Below are 19,111 nucleotides of genomic sequence, written 5' to 3' on the forward strand. Positions count from 1 at the left end.
CCTGAGGCCGCGCTGGGGGCCGGGGCGGGTCCGGACACCCACTTGGATACGGTGCTGGCTCCGGGTTCATATCTCTCCTGGTCTTGTTTGATGGAAACCCAGTCCTGAGGTTCTACGTGTAAATGAAAATCACCCGGGCCAGGTTAGTTTGGACCTGCCCCAGCTGACCGGGAGCACGTAAGGAACCGAAATGGTTGGAGCGGAAGGAGGGTGAGGGTCAGTGGCGAATGAGTGTGAGGGGTACTTGGACTTTTTCGTGCTGTTCGTGCAACTTTTCTGAATTTGGACATTATTTCAAAATAAAAACAAATAGTTGGAGACCCAGGCTTAACTTCTTCTGCCTACTATTCTACCGGGTAAAGGTGGTGTTTGGCACCAGGAACTGCTTCACCTGTCTAGCTTCCACATGTATTCCCTCCAAAACCTTACATTCCAGCCTGCTTTTTCTCTATTCCTTCCCCTTGTTATTCCTTATTTCTTTTATTTTTTTATTTTGAGAGACATAGGAAAGGAGAGAGATGAGAAGCATTAACTCACAATTGTGGCTGTAGGCCCAACAGTCACAGCCCTCACGGCTGTGCAGGTTCCCATTAGATTCGGGCAGACAGTAAAGAAACAAAGAGCCAAAAACTGGTGGGGCCATTCCTTTCGGGTGAGAAACTCACAAAGGGAAAACACTTCCCTTTCCATTCAGGGCTCCCAAAGCCACTGACACATCTTGGTTTTCCTAGAATCAAAGGCCCCTACCAGTCTTGGTCACCTCTGGTTCCCCATCTGCATAGCTTCTCCCTTCTCTCTGCAAAAACTGGCTTCTCCTTCAGTACCCTGCCATCTTGGCTTCCTTCTCCTTCCCTGCCATCTTGGCTTCTTTCTCTAAAAAAAAATGGATCAATGTTCCTTTTTCTCCTTCTAAAAAACTACTTGGGCACACAAAGACCCCTCCTCCAGCACACATTAACATAACGACCCTTCCCAAGCAGGAAGGTAATTAGCAGTTTCAGCTGGCAGCACCATTCACCTGGGCAGTGCCATTTTTAACAAAAGTGAGCAAACTCCAAAATCATATTTTACAAACTCATTTGCCCAACAGTGGCACTTTATTCATTGATTGCTTCTGATAGTGTCTTGTGGGGAAGAGGCCTCCAGCAGAGCCAGTGACCATGTGGTCATGTCAATGACCCTGAGCTCAAGCTGGCCACCTGGGGTTTTGAACCTGGGATCTCAGCATCCCAGGTCAATACTGTATCCATTGAGCAACCACTGGTGAGGGTATTTGCATTATTTTCTTACCCCCAAATTGCCCTCTTCCACTTTACCCCAGTTCAACCTGTAAAATTTTACCCATCCTTCAACGACCAGCTCAGATACTATCACTGATGAAAATTTCCTGTTTACAATATATAATAATTTTCCAAGCTTCTGTGTATTTTGCATTAGTGTTATTCAAACAGTGTCTGTAGATGTAAATGATGTTTTATTCAACCCATATTGTCTATCCCCATTTGCCATACCTAGGGAATATTTGGTAAATTGACTTTTAGTTAATAAAAGGTAAATATTAGATTATGATTAAATAATTGGATTCAGTTTAAGTGGTAAAATAGAATTTGACTTTGAATCTATGAAAACAGACTTAGCTTTTTGAAAGCTCCTTAATAGAAGTCATTTTTATAGACCACCTCAGATAAATTGATGAAAAAAAATGTGGTTGGCTCTGATTTGGCTGAGTCCCTTATTTTGTTTCCCATAATTGTGATCTTACGGTATTTCACAAAGATGAGCAAAATCTAACTACACATTTGTAACTCAAGCATCTCCATTTGTCCTATGCAGTACAATAAATTCTATTCATTCTTCCTTGGGAATGTCTCCCAATCCCATCTCTTCCCCACTCTGCCAAACATTATCCCAAGAACCACTTCATATCTGAACAATACAACCTCATCTCTTCTGGCCTTCCTGATTCTTCCTTAACATATTCCATTGCCAGCGAATTTCCCTTGAATGTTAAAATTTGCATTGCCTCTATGTCACCATCACATCAGTCATCACGTTCATTTTTTTTTCAAATGTTTATTTTATTGATTTTAGAGGGGAAGGGAGAGAGAGAGCAGGAGAGAGAGAGAGAGAGAGAGAGAGAGAGAGAAACATCGATCCATTCCTGTATGTGCCCTGACAAGGGATCAAACCGGTGACTTCTGGCCCTGGCCAGTTGGCTCAGTGGTAGAGCATTGGCCAGGCGTGTGGATGCCCAAGGTTTGAGTCTCAGTCAGGACACACAGGAGAAATGACCATCTGTTTCTCCACCTTTTCCCCTTTGCTTGCTTTCTCCTCTCTCTCTCTCTCTCCCCCTCCTGCAGCCATGGCTCAATTGAGACGTGTTGGCCATGGATACTGAGGATGGCTCCATGGCCTCTGGCCTCTGCCTCAGGCGCTAAAGAGCTCAGGTGGTGAGCAATGGAGAAAGGCCCCAGATGGGCAGAGCATTGCCCCCTAGTGGGCTTGCTGGTTAGATCCCAGTTGGGGCACATGCAGTCTGTCTCAGTTTCCCCTCCTCTCACTGAATAAAAAGAAAAAAAACAACAACTGGCAACCTCTGCACATTGGGATGACGTTCTAACCAACCGAACTATCTGACCAGGGCCAGTCATCATGTTCTTTTATAATCATACACTGCTGATACCTTTAACCTCTTAGGCACTTGTTTTCTCTGCTCATAAAATTTAATACCTGTACATAATTTTACACCATAGATGGGTTGTGTTTTTTCTTTTTGGTATTTTTCCAAAGTTAGAAGTGGGAAGGCAGTCAGACCCTCATGCACCCGACTGTGATCCACCCGACATGACCATAGATGTTATTTCCACAAATTAAACCATGAGATTATTCCTCTGGTGGATGACGTTTTATGCAAACAAAACCCATCATGTTAGCCCCAAATCCCAAAATAGCAGATACTCACTGCTGTTCAGAACTGATTTTTAACCATTTTGAGAACACTTAACCCCTTTTAAGATGTAAAGACTCTTTTCATAGAAAAATACAAACAAAAACAAGTAAAAAATGTCAGAAGTTTCATGGAATCTGCTCCATCCTCCCTAATCTCCCCAGGTTAAAAAATATTTAACAAGACCTCACCCTCAGGTTAGTGTTTCAGTAGGAAAAAAAGGTTTTGGAGAATACCGTAAAAATTATGCCATCCTAATTTTATTATAGACTGCAAACTAGGCTGGTAAAATACAGTTAGGGTAACCAGAAGAAAAGCCAAATTCTATTAAGACCATGATCATTCTCCTTTAAGGAGCAACTATTTCTGTAACACAAAGTAGGTGATAGTAATAGTTCCTTGAAAAACAGGGTTTCACGATCAGGTAAAATTGAAGAGAGTAGGGTAAAAATTGGCAGGTGTCTCCTTACAGGCCTTCTCAAAGATTTTTATTTTTAAGATTTTATTTGACTTTAGAGAGGATAGAAAGAGGAAGAAGTGGAAAGCATGAACTCATAGTAGTTGCTTCTTGAATGTGCCTGGACCAGGCAAGTCTGGGGTTTCGAACTGGTGACCCCAGCACTCCAGGTTGACGCTTTATTCTCTGTGCCACCACAGGTCAGGCTCAAAGTTTAGCATTTCCAAAATACATTTGATGATCAATCCCCAGAGCATTTCTGGGGTCCAATATTTTAGGACATTATTTTGGGAAGCACTATTTAACAGTTTTTAAAACTCATCTCTTAAGAGTTCAATTAATTTTTTTTTTATTTTTATTTTTTTTTCATTTTTCTGAAGCTGGAAACGGGAAGAGACAGTCAGACAGACTCCCGCATGCGCCCGACCGGGATCCACCCGGCACGCCCACCAGGGGCGATGCTCTGCCTACCAGGGGGCGATGCTCTGCCCATCCTGGGCGTCGCCATGTTGCGACCAGAGCCACTCTAGCGCCTGGGGCAGAGGCCACAGAGCCATCCCCAGCGCCCGGGCTATCTTTGCTCCAATGGAGCCTTGGCTGCGGGAGGGGAAGAGAGAGACAGAGAGGAAAGCGCGGCAGAGGGGTGGAGAAGCAAATGGGCGCTTCTCCTGAGTGCCCTGGCCGGGAATGAGTTCAATTAATTTTTATGAAAATAAAGGGCCATCCCAAAAATACCCATTTGAGCTTTCTAGGCCTTGAAATAGTGTATTTTCCGTTTTAAAGAAAGTATTTTCTCTTAGTGGAAAGTTCATTAAACGGGCAACACCCCTCCCCCTAATTATTGATCTTCAAAGGTTTGATATAAAGCAGTGATTCTCAATCCTGAGGCATATTAAAATCACTGGAAACCTTTAACAAAAGATCAATATCGAGGTATCCAGGTACCACCCAGACCCATTAATTAGGAGTCTTTCAGGGTGAGGCCTGCCTACTCCTTTACCAGTGCCTGGAGATGCCATGTGCAACAGAGTAGAATGCCCAAAAAGTATGAGACCAACAGGGGTCCATGTAAATTAAAAGACAAAAGATAAAATAAAAGGGCAGCAGCTGGTAATGGTTTCAAGTATGTCAAAGAAAAAGTTTTTGATTTTCTTCTTTAGACAAACCTCCAAGTATTCATCATGTTAAGACTCAAGCAAACGACTGTATATAAAGATATTAAGAATGCCTAATATATCCTGTATCTGGTTAGTGCTCTTTTAATTTTTTTTTTTTTTTCATTTTTCTGAAGCTGGAAACGGGGAGAGACAGTCAGACAGACTCCCGCATGCGCCCGACCAGGATCCACCCGGCACGGCCACCAGGGGCGACGCTCTGCCCACCAGGGGGCAATGTTCTGCCCATCCTGGGCGTCGCCATGTTGCGACCAGAGCCACTCTAGCGCCTGAGGCAGAGGCCAAGGAGCCATCCCCAGCGCCCGGGCCATCTTTGCTCCAATGGAGCCTTGGCTGCGGGAGGGGGAGAGAGACAGAGAGGAAAGCGCGGCAGAGGGGTGGAGAAGCAAATGGGCGCTTCTCCTGTGTGCCCTGGCCGGGAATTGAACCCGGGTCTTCCGCACGCTAGGCCGACGCTCTACCGCTGAGCCAACCGGCCAGGGCGTGCTCTTTTAATTTTTATAGGTAGAATATTCCCCTTTTTGTATGTCAGTTAACCCCTCCTTACAATACAGGCTGGAGATATATGTTCCAATCAGTCATCACATCCAGAAATGAACTAAAATTACTTGATCTTTTAGAAACAAAATCAGTGATTCACAAACTATGGCATTTTATTTCAGAGCCTTTGCTTACATTTGTACAATATATTACATAATTCTTCGTTGTTTGCAGATCCTAATATATACTTTATAGCTTTTATTCTATAAGCTTTTCTTCAATGTTTTGCTGTCAACAAATCTTTATAGTCCTGTACAAATGAGTAACTTGAAACCATTTTCAACAAAATTAGTTACTGTAAGCACACACTACAAGACTGAAAATGCTTTTAGAAAAGTTGAATGTAAAGGATTCTGACACGTTAGCATCTACAACAAAACACTTCGAAATTCTCACATGTCGTATTGCCAGAAAACAAAACATGCCAGCCCCATTCAAAAAAAGTACACAGAACTACAATTAAAACAGTAAAACAGTCTGTACAATAAAGTACTGTGTATTAACAGTGCCAGGTATTAAATAGCTTGAATGAACACATCCGCAATATACAAATGTCTTACAAAGGTGTAGAATTAAATACAAGTGCCAAACAGAACAGAGATTGGAATCATACAACATAAAGTCAATACAAGTGAAAACAATTCAGCGTTCATTTTGGATTTTATACAAGGCATTTAATTTTATAGGTCTACTACCCGATTAGCTATTTATATTTAAAATAATAACCATCCTTTTGAGACAGTTTATATCAACAACCTTGAATCATACTAATACAGTTTACTTGTTCCTGAAGTCCTCTTGTTGTAGCTCATAATAAAATAAGCAATACAAATGAATTATCTGTATTTAAGGAAAAGAAACATTTACAAGAAAACACAAAAATATAACTGTTATAATTCATTATGAATAAATATACACTTTGAACTGGCTAAGTACAATCTTTATACATTGTTTAAGATTTAATACAGTTTATTAGCCATTTTCTTTTTTCACACAATGTATTATATCAAAATTAAAAAAAAATACTGATTTATAGAAAAATGGCAAAGTACAGTAGATCCATTCCAATTTGAAGGGGTATGAAAAGCCACTGCAAGACCTTTTAGCCTAATTCAAACCTGTAAACATGTTCAGTCTTTTTTAAAGAGAATCTTTAATATTTGGTTACCAGGATTGATGTCAGATATCCTGTTAACTGCAGGTTTTGAATTTGTTACATGTGCTTGACTTATACAATTAAAGCCACCCTAAGGTAACTCTCTTTAAAAAACAATTAGTTTGTACAAATGAAAATAGGTTCATATTTTTTCATAAATAAATGGAAAAATATCAAATGCTCCAGCTTTAACAAAATACAAGGGAATACATATACAGTAAGTTATCTTACCATGTTCTGGCCCACCCAATAACTATGCTTACTGTATTGTCTCTACAGGCAGTGAAAAGCCTCCGTTAGCCACAGTGGAAGGCCTTCAAGTTACCAGACACACATTCCCAGACGAGTTGGAAACAATTATTGCTTGAGGAAAAGCAGTTTATTGTACTTTTTCTTCATAAAAAAGTGCACTTAAGTGCCAAGTCAGCTTGTCAAGAAACAATTTTTAAATATAAAATAGTGCTTTGTCTGATATTTTTTGTGCCACTGTGCAGTATAAAAAAGACGTGGCCTTCAATAGCCATTAAGTGCAAAGTGCTTTAGCAAGTCCTGCTGTCACCTGCACTCAACTGACATTCCATTTTGTGATGTGCTGGACATTGATGGTTCAGCTAAAGTTAACATAACAGCAGCTGTTATGGAGCTGGATGAAGGTGAAGAAGAGGACGAAGATGTAGCAGCACCTAAGGAAAAGGAAAACCAAGTCCATGGCTTAGTAAAACATACAAGATGGCACAAAACACTAGACTATAATTCTGCTGTTATCTCCAAACTCACTTTAGCTTATAAACACAATTTTATCTGAAGCCTCTATAACTTTATTAACCAATGTCACCCCAATAAATTCAAAAAATAATTTTTTTAAAAAAGAGCAGTCAATTCTCACAATCCCATATGGAAAGAAAGGAAAACCCAGTGTGTCTCAAGTAGCTTAGACATGCAAACCACAGATGGGATGAAAAAGGACAGACAGATCAGGAAGTACTCCTGTTTTATTTTATTTTTTTAATATTTTATTTTTAACTTTATTCAGTTTTTTTAGAGAGACACACACACACAGAAAGAGAGAGAGAGAGAGAGAGAAGGGAGAGGAGCAGAAAGCATCAACTCTCATATGTGCCTTGGCCAGGCAAGCCCAGGGTTTTGAACCGGTGACCTCAGCATTCCCAGGTCAACACTATCCACTGCGCCACCACAGGTCAGGCAGTACTGTTTTGATCAGAAAAAAAACACATTGTGCGCTCAGTCTATTAGGACATGGAAATAAAATAGAACATAGACTTTTTCTGTGTGTGTGTGTGACAGAGACAGAGAGACAGACAGGAACAAAGAGATGAGATGAGAAGCATCAATTCTTCGTTGTGGCACCTTAGTTGTTCTTTGATTGCTTTCTCATATAACTTGACGGGGGGGGGGGGGGACGGGCGGGGGCAGTGGCAACAGCAGACCGAGTGACCCCTTGCTCAACCCAGAAACTTTGGGCTCCGGCTGATAAGCCTTGCTCAAACCAGATGAGCCCACGCTGAAGCCGGCGACCTTGGGGTTTCGAACCCAGGTCCTCCGTGTCCCAGTCTGACACTCTATCCACTGCACTGCTGCCTGGTCAGTGACTTCTTATAATAATGAAATAAATGTCAAAAAGAGCTTTGAATCCAATAGAAAAAAATCTTTAATCTATCCCCCAAATTTTCCCCTTCCTAATTCCTATATATATTTTTAGAGTTTCTTATGAGTTTATTTTTAAGATTTTACTTATTCCTTTTTAGAGAGAGATGGGGGGAGAGGGAGAGAAAGAGAGAGAAGGGGGAGGAGCAGAAAACATCAACTCCCTTGACCAGGCAAGCCCAGAGTTTCAAACTGGCGACCTCAGTGTTCCAGGTTGATGCTTTATCCACGGTGCCACCACAGATTAGGCATGTTTCTTATTTATTTTATTTATTTTTAGATTTATTCATTTTTAGAGAGAGAGAAGGGCGGAGGAGCAGGAAGCATCAACTCCCATATGTGCCTTGACCAGGCAAGCCCAGGGTTTCGAATCGGTGACCTCAGCATTTCCAGGTCGACGCTTTATCCACTGCGCCACCACAGGTCAGGCCAGTCATGTTTCTTATGAGTTTAAATGGTGGTGGGAACGGAAGGCTAACTGCTTCTTAAAAGATAGAACAGGCCCTGGCCGGTTGGCTCAGTGGTAGAGCGTCGGCCTGGCGTGCAGAAGTCCCGGGTTCGATTCCCGGCCAGGGCACACAGGAGAAGCGCCCATCTGCTTCTCCACCCCTCCCCCTCTCCTTCCTCTCTCTCTCTTCCCCTCCCGCAGCGGGGCTCCATTGGAGCAAAGATGGCCCAGGCGCTGGGGATGGCTCCTTGGCCTCTACCCCAGGCGCTAGAGTGGCTCTGGTCGCAACAGAGCAACGCCCCGGAGGGGCAGAGCATTGCCCCCTGGTGGGCGTGCCGGGTGGATCCCGGCCGGGCGCATGCGGGAGTCTGTCTGACTGTCTCTCCCCGTTTCCAGCTTCAGAAAAAAAAAAAAAATAAATAAATAAAAAAGATAGAACAAAAGGGCCCATACCTCAACTACTGCATTTGACACAGCTGACCACACCATTCTCCTCCTCCTGCAACTCTTGGCCATCCTCTTGTGGTTTTCTTCATTCAAGGCTACTCCTTAGGTCTTGCTGCTCTGGCTTCTCCTCGTCCTCATCTCTAAAAGCTGACTTGCCCCAGCTTTCCTTTCCTTTTCTGCTCATGCTTCTTTTTTCTTTTTTTTAATTTTTATTTATTTTTATTTTTTGTATTTTTCTGAAGCTGGAAACGGGGAGAGACAGTCAGACAGACTCCCGCATGCACCCGACCGGGATCCACCCGGCACGCCCACCAGGGGGCGGCGCTCTGCCCACCAGGGGGCGATGCTCTGCCCCTCCGTGGTGTCGCTCCGTCGCGACCAGAGCCACGCCAGCGCCCGGGGCAGAGGCCAAGGAGCCACCCCGAGCGCCCGGGCCATCCCCGCTCCAATGGAGCCTCGTTGCAGGAGGGGAAGAGAGAGAGAGGAAGGAGAGGGGGAGGGGTGAAGAAGCAGATGGGCGCCTCTCCCGTGTGCCCTGGCCGGGAATCGAACCCGGGACTCCCGCACGCCAGGCCGACGCTCTACCACTGAGCCAACCGGCCAGGGCCTCATGCTTCTTTCCTAAGTAACTTAAGTACTGGGGCACAGATATGAAATGACTTAAAAATTATATCCCTAGCCCTGGCTGGTTGGCTCAGTAGTAGAGTGTCGGCCTGGCGTGCAAGAGTCCCGGTTCGATTCCCGGCCAGGGCACACAGGAGAAGTGCCCATCTGCTTCTCCACCCCTCCCCCTCTCCTTGCTCTCTGTCTCTCTCTTCTCCTCCCGCAGCCAAGGCTCCATTGGAGCAAAGTTAGCCCGGGCGCTGAGGATGGCTCCATGGCCTCAGCCTCAGGCGCTAGAATGGCTCTGGTCGCAACAGAGCATCGCCCCCTGGTGGGCATGCCGGGTGGATCCCAGTCGGGAACATGCGGGAGTCTGTCTGACTGCCTCCCCATTTCCAACTTCAGAAAAATACAAAAAAAAAAAAATATATATATATATATATATATATATTTATATATATATATATATCCCTAGTCCTGACTTCTCCCCTCAGCTACAAAATTACACATCCCTGATATCGCTACTTGGATGCATAACAGGCATTTCAAAAAGTAACAAGAAGAAAACAAAACGTTACATCCTCTCTGCTCCCCAACCTACAATCTGTCCTTTCTAGGTCTTCCTCATTTTCAAAACTGGCACTGAGCATCCAATTGTTCCAAATATTGACAAGTCATCCTTAATTCCTTCTTCATCCACCACATTAAGTCTATCAACAAGTGCTGGTAACTCAACATTTGTTGCTCTTTTTATTGAAACCACCCTGGTACAAGTCACAATCATCTACTCTAGCTCCTGCAGTGGGGCCCCAGTCAACACTGCTTCTACCACTGCCCTTCCAGAGTCTATTGTCCACATAGCAAACAGAGATCTTTAAAAAACTGTAAGTAGATCATGTCTTCAAACTTTCAAACAGATGTCCACCTACTTAGAATAAAGTCTGAAACTCCTCATCCTGGCCTACAAGAATTTGGCTTCTGCTTATCTAGTTGACACTTCTACCACTTACCACAATGGTTTTGTTTCTTCTCTGGAAAGTACCAAGTGTGTTCCCACCTTAGAGCAGATGTTCTCAGCCTGGGGTGATTGTACCCCCTAAAGGATATCTGGCAATGTCTGGAGACATTTTTGGTTGTCATGACCGTGAGGTGCAACTAGCATCCAGTGGGTGGAGGCCAGAAAAGCTGTTACACATCCTATAGGACAGCCCACCACAGCAAGAATGATCTGGCTCAAAATGTCACTAGTTCCAAATCTGAGATAAGTTCCTCAGATACTTGCTGTTCTCTCTGCTGAGGACCCTTTTATGGACTGAATTCTCTCTCCCCAAAATTCTATGTTGAAGCTTTAACTCTTGAATGTGACTGCATTTCGTTGTTTGTTTTTGTTTTTAATTTTTATTTATTTTATTTTATTTTATTTTTTTATATAGAGAGGGATAGATAGGGACAGACAGACAGGAACGGAGAGAGATGAGAAGCATCAATCATCAGTTTTTCGTTGCAACACCTTAGCTGTTCATTGATTGCTTTCTCATATGTGCCTTGACCATGCGCCTTTAGCAGACCGGGCAATCCCTTGCTCAAGCCAGTGACCTTGGGTCCAAGCTGGTGAGCTTTTTGCTCAAGCCAGATGAGCCCGCACTCAAGCTGGCGACCTCCGGGTCTCGAACCTGGGTCCTTCTGCATTCCAGTCTGACGCTCTATCCACTGCGCCACCGCCTGGTCAGGCTTTTTTTTTTTGTATTTTTTCCGAAGTTAGAAGCGGGGAGGCAATCAGACTCCCGCATGTGCCTGACTGGGATCCACCTGGCATGCCCACCAGGGGGCGATGCTCTGCCCATTTGGGGCGTTGCTCCCTTGTGGCCTGGGCCATTCTAGCACCTGAGGCAGAGGCCATGGAGCTGTCCTCAGTGCCCAGGCCAACTTTATTCCGATGGAGTGTTGGCTGCAGGAGGGGAAGAAAGATAAAGAAAGGAAAGGAGGGGGGAAGGATAGAGAAGCATATGGGCCACTTCTCCTGTATGCCCTGATCAGGAATTGAACCTAAGAATTCCACATGCTGGGCCGATGCTCTACTGCTGAGCCAACTGGTCAGGGCCGTGAGTGGATTTTGATCAGGCCTTCAGACAGGTAGTTAAGGTTGATGACACCAGAGATTCTATCTCCTGTGTACCAAGGAGAGGCCATGTGAGGGGACCACGGGAAGGTGGCCATCTGCAACCCAACGACACCTCAGGAGAAATCAAACCTGCTAACACCTAGACCTTGGATTTCTAGCCTCCAGAACTGTGAGGAAATACATTTCTGTTATTTAAACCATTCAGTTTGTGGTAGTTTGTTATGAAAGCCTGAGCAGAAATTCAGACAAGTCTTTCCCCTCAGATTCACTCTATTCTCTTCACAGTGCTTTTCACTAACTGAAAAAAAAATTTTTTTTCAACAGTGACAGAGTCAGATAGAGGGATAGATAGGGACAGACAGGAACGGAGAGATGAGAAGCATCAATCATCAGTTTTTCATTGCAACACCTTAGTTCATTGATTGCTTTCATATGTGCCTTGACCGCGGGCCTTCAGCAGACCGAGTAACCCCTTGCTTGAGCCAGCGACCTTGGGTCCGAGCTGGTGAGTTTGCTCAAACCAGATAAGCCCATGCTCAAGCTGGTGACCTCGGGGTTTCGAACCTGGGTCCTCCGCATCCCAGTCAAATGCTCTATCCACTGCGCCACCGCCTGGTCAGGCTGAGATCATTTTTCTTTAGACAAGTTTTCCGTTTTACAGATGAAGAAAATAAGGCAGAGAGATTGAAGAACTTGCCTGAAGATATACAGACAAACCCATGTGAGTCTAACTGCAGAGTCATAAGCTCCTTGTGTTTAAGTACAGCAAAGGGAAAACACTTACTTTCTTTCTTCTTCAAACGCTTTCTCCTCCGATCAATGGAAGCTACTTCAGATTTTAATGACAGATAATGTTTTCTAATTTCTTGTAGTTTTTCTTGAAGAATTGTGATGCGTTCAGCACTTGTCATATTTTCAAGGTCCGCTGTGAATTTAAAACTTTCATTAATATGTATTTTTTTTTAATACAGGGACAGAGATAGAGTCAGAGAGAGGGATAGATAGGGACAGATAGACAGGAACGCATAGAGATGAGAAGCACCAATCATCAGTTTTTCGTTTTGACACCTTAGTTGTTCATTGATTCCTTTCTCACATGTGCCCTGACCATGGGCCTTCAGCAGACCAAGTAACCCCTTGCTCGAGCCAGCGACCTTGGGTCCAAGCTGGTGAACTTTTTTTGCTCAAGCCAGATGAGCCTGCGCTCAAGCTGGCGACCTCAGGGTCTTGCACCTGGGTCCTCCACATCCCAGTCCGATGCTCTATCCACTGCGCCACTGCCTGGTTAGGCAATATATATTTTGAACCAAGTGTTAACACATAAGAGACAACATATAGTGTGGTTGTAGAATGAGGTCAAGACAAGGAAACTAAAAATAAGGCTTGTAAATATGTTTCTTTAAGACATTTTTCCCAGCCTAGAACAATGCCTGGCACATAATATATGCATGATATTTGTTAATTAATAAGTATGTAGAATTAAAGACCTTATTATCTAAATGTGTTATTTTAAAGATTCTAGCCCTGGCCGGTTGGCTCAGCGGTAGAGCGTCGGCCTAGCGTGCGGAGGACCCGGGTTCGATTCCCGGCCAGGGCACACAGGAGAAGCGCCCATTTGCTTCTCCACCCCTCCGCCGCGCTTTCCCTCTCTGTCTCTCTCTTCCCCTCCCGCAGCCAAGGCTCCATTGGAGCAAGGATGGCCCGGGCGCTGGGGATGGCTCTGTGGCCTCTGCCCCAGGCGCTAGAGTGGCTCTGGTCGCAACATGGCGACGCCCAGGATGGGCAGAGCATCGCCCCCTGGTGGGCAGAGCGTCGCCCCTGGTGGGTGTGCCGGGTGGATCCCGGTCGGGCGCATGCGGGAGTCTGTCTGACTATCTCTCCCTGTTTCCAGCTTCAGAAAAATAGAAAGAAAAAAAAAAAAAAAGATTCTACATTCATGTACAGTATCACTATAGTATTTAGTTAAAAATCATACTTAGAAATAATTGGGAATACACAAAATGTTAAAATTATATTATACTTTTGAATAGTCAGGACTGTGGATAAATTTTTTTTTTTTTTTTTTTTTTTTCATTTTTCTGAAGCTGGAAACAGGGAGAGACAGTCAGACAGACTCCCGCATGCACCTGACCGGGATCCACCCGGCACGCCCACCATGGGGCGACGCTCTGCCCATCCTGGGTGTCGCCATGTTGCGACCAGAGCCACTCTAGCGCCTGAGGCAGCGGCCACAGAGCCATCCCCGGCGCCCGGGCCATGTTTGCTCCAATGGAGCCCCGGCTGCGGGAGGGGAAGAGAGAGACAGAGAGGAAAGCGCGGCAGAGGGGTGGAGAAGCAAATGGGCGCTTCTCCTGTTGTGCCCTGGCCGGGAATCGAACCCGGGTCGTACGCACGCTAGGCCGACGCTCTACCGCTAAGCCAACCGGCCAGGGCGATAAATTTTTCTTTTATTCTTTTTGTTCTTTAAAAAATTTTAATGGAATATGTATGTATAACCTCAAAGTTAGAGTAAGTTTTTCAAAAGCTCTAAAGCCATTTTCAATATATATTTTTTTCATTTTCAATATCGTAAGAATATTTATTTCCTTCTGTGAGAAACCCTGAAGGTAGTCTCGTTACCAAAAAAAAAAAAAGAAAAAAAATTCTACTATGGAGATTTCTCATATATACAGAACTACAGAGAGTATTTTACTGGAACCTCATATACCCATTATCCAGCTTCAGAAATTAGCAATTCATGGCAAACCCTGTCTCATACCTGTCAACTCCACACCCCGTATCAGAAATACCTAGCCAATGTTGGTATTTTTCTCAATTGCCTTAAAATTTTTCTTTTAGAGAGCTTAACCTGTGGTGGCGCAGTGGATAAAGTATTGAACTGGAATGCTGAATTCACCAGTTCAAAAGCTTGGGCTTGCCTGGTCAAGGCACATATGAGAGTTGATGCTTCCTGCTCCTCCCCCCTTCTATCTCTCTCTCTCTACTCCCTCTCTAAAATGAATAATAAAAAAAATACTGAGACATTTTTTAATCTTTTTTTAAAAGATTTTATTTATTCATTTGAGAGAGGAGAGAGAGAGAGAGAGAGAGAGAGAGAGAGAGAGAGAGATAGATATTGGGTGGGGGTGAGGGAGAGCAGAAAGCATCAACTCCCATATGTGCCTTGACCAGGCAAGCCCGGGGTTTTAAACCAGCAACCTTAGCATTCCAGGTCGATGCCTCATCCACTGTGCCATCACAGGTCATGTGAAATGCTGATGCTTAAAAAATTTATTTTCTTTTAGCAATTTGTTTATTCATATCAAGATCCAAATAAAGTCGCTAAAATGTGACCTTTTATTATGTCTCTCAAGTTTGGTTACAACTTCTTTTTCAGAGTTACTAGCATCAAGAGTTACTAGGATAAAGTTTGTACAGATTACCCTATTTCCCCATGTGTAAGACACACCTTAATTTTGGGTCCTGAAATTTGAAAAAAAAAAGAAAAGTATTACATAAAGTTATTGAACTCAAGTTTTATTTATCATAAAATTTATAACTCCTCAAGCGGGAAAGACAAGAAACTACAACCACTGTAAACGACGAATCCAGTTTTTAGACCCCAAACTTTTCCCCCCCCAAAAGATGCGTCTTATACATGAGGAAATATGGTAATTTGATATTTTTAAATATTTATTGATTTTTAGAGAGAGGGGAGAGAGAGAGAGAGAAGGGGAGGAGCAGGAAGCATCCACTCCCATATGTGCCTTGACCAGGCAAGCCCAAGGTTTTGAACCAGCAACCTCAGTGTTCCAGGTTGACGCTTTATCCCACTGTGCCACCACAGGTCAGGCTTTAAATTGTTTTTTAAGTGAGAGGAAGGGAGACAAACAAACTCCCCCATATGCTGGAACCAGGATCCACCCAGCCACCTTAACCTGGGGCTGATGCGCAAATCAACTAACTATCCTCAGCACCTCCAGCTACCCCTCAGACCAACAGAGCCACACTGGCTGTAGGAGGGGAAGAAGGAAAGAAGTGGGAGAGGGACCGAAAGAGAAGCAGATGTCGCTTCTCACGTGTGCCCTGACTGGAGATCAAACCTGGGACATCCGCATACCAGGCCGGCGCTTTAGCCACTGAGCAAACCAGCCAGGGCCAGATTAATTGCTGATTTAATGTCTATCACTTACACATCTGAAAGCTCCATTTATAAACTTTGGGTAATCGATTACTGGGTTCCTTGAGATCTGGATCCTTATCACCATTCTTTCCACATTTTCCTGGAGACTGAGTCCTTGCAGGAGATTTGGTACTATGAGACTTCATTCCAGTGGAAATTGATTTGACTGATTGAGTCTTAGTTACACTTTCACCACCAGAAAGTTCTTCACTATCACTACTGTTTGCTGAAAGAAAAATAAAAAGAAAACCACTAGTAAACAGAAAAGCAACAAAAATTTGTCACACATATTAGTGGACAATGTAAAATTAACCATTTGAATTTATTACTATAGTAAACAACTTCTTTTATAAATTCTGCCTAATAACCTGAAAAATCGTCATGTACAACTGTACCAGCATCACAGTTAAGCAGACAAAAAAGCTCTTCTTACCTGAATTACCAATATTTTTCTTTTGCCAGTAATATTAAAAAAAAACCAAAAAACTAATCTTCCATTATACCTGGCAGACTGTCCAATATACAGTTAATTATCTGAATGGCTTTTTATTCCATTATGTTAATATATAGAATACAGAATCTTTTTATAAATGACTCATTTTATAGAAACAATTTCAGTATTTTATTTTTATTTTTTTACAGAGACAGAGAGAGAGTCAGAGAGAGGGATAGATAGGGACAGACAGATAGGAACGCAGAGACATGAAAAGCATCAATCATCAGTTTTTCGTTGAGACACCTTAGTTGTTCATTGATTGCTTTCTCATATGTGCCTTGACCGCGAGCCTTTAGCAGACCAAGTAACCCCTTGTTCGAGCCAGCGACCTTGGGCTCAAGCTGGTGAGCTTTGCTCAAACCAGATGAGCCCGCGCCCAAGCTGGCGACCACGGGGTCTCGAACCTGGGTCCTCCGCATCCCAGTCCAACGCTCTGTCCACTGCGCCACCACCTGGTCAGGCCCAATATTTTAGATTACATACATATATACTATTCCTTTGGCCACAAATAATGGATGCATAATCATTATATTCAATAAAGATTATTCAGGAGTAAACTCTACGTATAGTGAATTTCTTAAGCAACTCCTACATTATACCTTGTTGACTAAAATAAACATCAGTTTTACCCTGGTAAATATATTCAGTAATTTATGAAAAATCTGAAGTCTATATAATATTATGTCACATCTGCCTTTACTGACTAAAGCCTCAGTACCAGTATGGAAAATCTTATTTAAACACCTTGACAGTGCCTACGTGATGGTTCTGAGAGTCCTATCAATTACTTCTTTCTGGATACAAAATATTATTTTAGATTCCATGAGAGTTAATTCACTTAACTAAATCATTTTTAGAGTGGTACTCTCATTCTTATTTACCAAGGTGTAAGCCCAATAATTAAAATGTGAGAATACAATCAACAGCTATATCTTTAAATTATATGGATGTTAACTAGTTTGCTGAAGATCACTTTTAATTTAAACGGTAAAGTCTTAAAGACAAAAAAAACACCATCGTGTAATAAAAAATGCTTTAAATATTCTATCAGATACTCCAAATAATTGATGATCAAATTGGCATATATTTATTGATTCACTTAACAACAGCTATCCCCCCCCCCCCCCCAAAAAAAAGTATAGTTAGGTTCTCAAGGCCTGAAAAACATTCTAGATAGAAAAGGTAGGTACACAGCAACTCCTCCCACTGTGGTGTTTTAGGAATAAAGAAAATCATAACACATTCTTAATCAAATATCCTCCCAGTCCCCCCACTGCTGCTCTGTACCCCTGGCAACTCCTAGCTAAGCCCCCAAGGCTTAGCCCCACTCTGATGCAGTGGTCTGCCTCAGACTGGCTTTCATGGCCCTGCTGATGAGCATAGCCGCCCAGGGCCCCAAGAAATGCCATATTCACCGCCTGGAAGTCATATGGGCTCAGCAGAACCTCGGGGAGTTGGCTGCATAACCCTTTTGTGTACTGAAGTGCAGCCAAGCCGGCCAAGAGCAAAGGTCAGGCAGTGGAGGTGGCAGGAGTCTCCTGGAAGAGCAGCAGGAGGTCAGTGTGGGGCACCTGAAAAAAAATTCTTTACATATTTTCTGCTTCTCACTTTGTCTACAAAAGAGAGATAATCTGTGCAGCTCTCAGAAGAAATACAGTATATATATATTCCTGTAGATCGATGAACAGAGTCATTGCTAAAGCTGAGTCTTTAATTAGAGCACATGTAACCAGCATATATTGTTCACTGCTACTCTTGGCCACAGAGCTGAGGTACAAAGATGAAAGTGGTAACTGGAGTGGTTGGGACTGAAGCTCTAAAGTGATCTTGACTATTCATTCTTTTCTAGGCTAGTTCTGCCTTGAAGAATTACAAAGCAATCAATTTCATCATAATAAAAACAATACATAATTGAAGCATTTCATAATGTGCTATGATAAGGGGAAAGAACTATGGAACATAAAACAGACATGAAGATGCTGTTTACAATATATTGATTGCTATTTTAAAAAGGATTACCTGCTCATTAATCACCAATCAATACCACTGCTGCATAAGATCAAATTGTTTAATTTTAGAATTTACCTAGGATTAGAAGACTTCTGTATGACTTTTTGGAGGGTAGTGACAAAATTAAAATATTGGCCTATCCATCCCACATCCTGAATATCCTTTTCTTAAGTAGGGAAAAAACATATCCACGATAATTTTTTAGATTATAGTTCACATACAATTACTTTCAGGCAACAATATTCAACATTTATATACCTTATGAAGTGATCACCGTATCAGCCACATTATTTTTATATTTAAAAAATTAGCAGTTTCACACTTACTGCCTTTCCCTTTCTTTTTATTGTTCACCACTGTTGCTTTATGGCTTCGTTTCTGCTTTTTTGATGAACTTCCTCCTTCCTGAGCTTCTTTCCCTCTTTTCTGACCTGTACAGGCTACAATAAGAAAAAAAATTATTAAGTAACAAAAATAAATCAAGCTTTTTCTAGAAAATTCCACATTTTAGAACCACAGAACAATTCTGAAACTATATAAACTTTTTTTTAAATTATAAATAAATTTTTATTAATTTTAATGGGGTGACATCAATAAATCAGGGTACATATATTCAAAGAAAACATGTCCAGGTTATCTTGTCATTCAATTATGTTGCATACCCATCACCCAGGGTCAGATTGTCCTCCGTCACCCTCTATCTAGTTTTCTTTGTGCCCCTCCCCCTCCCCCTACACATGTTCTTTATGAGATTTATAAATGATCATAGAACTCAGTATTATTTTTAAAATAAATTGTTATTAATGAGCTGACTTACTGCTTATAATAAAAGTTGTTTTTTAAAGCAAATAAATTGTGAACATCTTTTTAGAAAAATCAGATA

At 42.7% G+C, this 19,111-nt stretch overlaps 1 protein-coding gene and 1 long non-coding RNA gene across 6 annotated transcripts in view; one reads left to right on the forward strand and one right to left on the reverse strand.

Moving 5' to 3' along the window:
* Positions 1-5: 5 nt before the first annotated feature.
* Positions 6-6,635, forward strand: LOC136403667 (uncharacterized). Its single transcript, XR_010751167.1, has 2 exons — positions 6-142; positions 6,555-6,635. It is a non-coding gene; the product is annotated as an uncharacterized lncRNA (long non-coding RNA).
* ARID4B (AT-rich interaction domain 4B) overlaps positions 5,215-19,111 on the reverse strand; it is a 195,843-nt gene continuing 181,946 nt past the window's right edge. For 4 of the 5 annotated variants that reach the window (XM_066382500.1, XM_066382490.1, XM_066382472.1 and 1 more), the window contains 4 exons: positions 18,555-18,668; positions 15,733-15,948; positions 12,345-12,485; positions 5,215-6,958 (listed from right to left, as the gene is read on the reverse strand). In XM_066382500.1, coding sequence (XP_066238597.1) covers positions 6,831-6,958; positions 12,345-12,485; positions 15,733-15,948; positions 18,555-18,668 — 599 coding nt within the window. In that variant the 3' untranslated portion in view covers positions 5,215-6,830. Of the gene's footprint in view, positions 6,959-12,344; positions 12,486-15,732; positions 15,949-17,206; positions 17,790-18,554; positions 18,669-19,111 lie in introns of those variants that run through there. The other variant, XM_066382510.1, reaches the window with a different exon arrangement.

Source organism: Saccopteryx leptura, chromosome 1, assembly GCF_036850995.1.
Source record: "Saccopteryx leptura isolate mSacLep1 chromosome 1, mSacLep1_pri_phased_curated, whole genome shotgun sequence".
NCBI lineage: Eukaryota > Metazoa > Chordata > Mammalia > Chiroptera > Emballonuridae > Saccopteryx > Saccopteryx leptura.